This window comes from Silene latifolia, chromosome 7, assembly GCF_048544455.1.
Source record: "Silene latifolia isolate original U9 population chromosome 7, ASM4854445v1, whole genome shotgun sequence".
In the NCBI taxonomy this organism is placed as follows: Eukaryota; Viridiplantae; Streptophyta; class Magnoliopsida; order Caryophyllales; family Caryophyllaceae; genus Silene; species Silene latifolia.
The window spans coordinates 70,484,957-70,486,988 of record NC_133532.1 but is presented as its reverse complement, the minus strand read 5'-3'; the positions used below and the strand labels follow the sequence as shown (position 1 = coordinate 70,486,988).

General features: G+C 39.0%; 1 protein-coding gene across 1 annotated transcript; it reads right to left on the bottom strand.

The window, feature by feature from the left end:
• Positions 1 to 377: 377 nt before the first annotated feature.
• Positions 378 to 2,032, bottom strand: LOC141592297 (zinc-finger homeodomain protein 6-like). The gene has a single exon (XM_074412900.1). It carries the CDS (start codon positions 1,222 to 1,224, stop codon positions 631 to 633), a length of 594 nt encoding a protein of 197 aa, XP_074269001.1. The 5' UTR covers positions 1,225 to 2,032; the 3' UTR covers positions 378 to 630.

Sequence of the window (2,032 nt, the reverse complement as noted above, 5' to 3'; positions counted from 1 at the left end):
CCCCAAAATACTTATACATTATTTTATTTTAATCATCTTATCCCCACAAAAATACTTATTTTAATCACCTCACCCCACAAAATACCCCACAATATCTTTCTTCTCTCCGATTACATACCTTATCACAATACTTTAGCTTATTCAATTCACACCCTTAATTCTCGGGCCAACCATAAATAGAGAGATTATCTAGATCAGGAAGGAGTATTAAATTATCCTCTTAAAAAAATTGGACTTCTTTTGATGTAATAATAATAATTCTCATTATTAACGGAAAAGACCCGAAACAATTTCCTAAATTTGGATATTCCATTTCCTTTGCCTAAGAATGTAACCCAAAGAAAAAGTTGACTAATAAAAATGTAATCTTAATAAAATAATGAAAAATCAATCAATTTATTGATCAAGACGTTTAAAATGTAGAGTTGCATATTCAGGCTCCACACTGCCTCCACCGTACAATCATTTTTCTGCCTAATCTACAATCTAGCGACAATATTCAATCTCCTAATAATGAATTACGACAAAGATGAACAACCCATAATCATCCTACCAAGAATACAAAACGTTATACACAAACAATCATACTCGTACAAAGTACAAACAATATCAAAATGAATTAAGACCTAATTAAGGAAGTTTCCTTTTAACACCTTGCTTATTATTATGCATCCAAACCTTAAAAACCTGACGTTTAATACCAAGCTCATTACACAAATCTAATACTTGTTCCTCATTTTGCTTAGCCATCTTCCACCCAATCCTCTCCGCAAACTCCGCCATCTTATCCTTCTGCTCCTCCGTAAACTTGGTCCTAAACCTCTTCTTCGCCGACCCGTATTGCTCCATCTCCGCTGCCGCCCTATAAGCGTTCAAATCCTCGCTTGAGGACTCCGCTGCTGCTCCGCTACTGCCGAAGGCCATCATTAACCCCGCCCTTTGCGGCGGCATAGGTGGCGCCTTATTGAAGGATATGTAGCAGTTGCCGGTTGGCGTGGCTGCAGTCGGAGGTGGCGGTGGCGGTGGGGCGGTATCGATTGTTGTTGCTGTGGTGGTGGTTAGTTCTCTACGGTGGAAATTTCGATGGCAATCACATGCAGCGCACCGTAGGGACTGTGGGGTGCCTTCTTCACCAGCTGGCATGAACTCTCCACACCCGTCTACCACGTGGCTTCCTAAATGAGCCGCATGGTTCCTTTGGCATTCCCTGTACCTCACCATCATCACCAAATTCAGACTCAGACTCAGACTCAGACTTGGAGTAGTGGCCGGTGCAATTATAGTTCAGACCAGGATCTGTTGAGTTGGATTTTGACAAGATCTAGGTTTATGGTTGGAGTGAGGGACAAAATGGTACTTTCTCCAACAACACTAGCGATTTCTTTCCAGTTGTTGTCAGAAACAAGCCTAACCCAAACTATGGTTTTAGAGAGCATGGATTTTAGAAAATTTGGTTTAGTTTTGGGAGATTTGAGCTAGTTATGAAATCTCACTAAATGTTATTGTTAACAAAATAATACGGTAATAATTATAATAATAATAAAAAAAAAATCCCCGATTAAATAAAAATGATTAGTTTGGAGGAAGAGGTTGAATAAAGTAGTGACGTTTCCTAATTTCCATCAAAAAAAAAAGGAAAGAAAGAAAGAGGAAGCAAGAAGTACTAGTATACTAGTAGTGTAGAAGGAAGAAGAGGGGAAGGGAAGGAGGAGACAAAAGCATGTTGATTGTTGATCATCCCCAAGCAGTAGACACTAGTACTGGAAATAAAAACGGTCCAATATAAGAGCGTCTTTAATAAGAGCACTTGTTTGTTTGCAGAAGAGAGAGAGTAAGTGTAAGTGTGTAAGTGTTGATGGGACAATACCTACCTTAACCTGCCTCCAATCTCCCTGCATATCTGAGTTATTAACCCGGCCCCTTCTTTTTCACTGTAACTTCTCCTTCATTTCCCTCCTTTTTATTTTACTTATTAACTCCATTTCCACCATTTTCCCACTTTCTGTTTTTTAATTAAGGTCATGTATTAGTG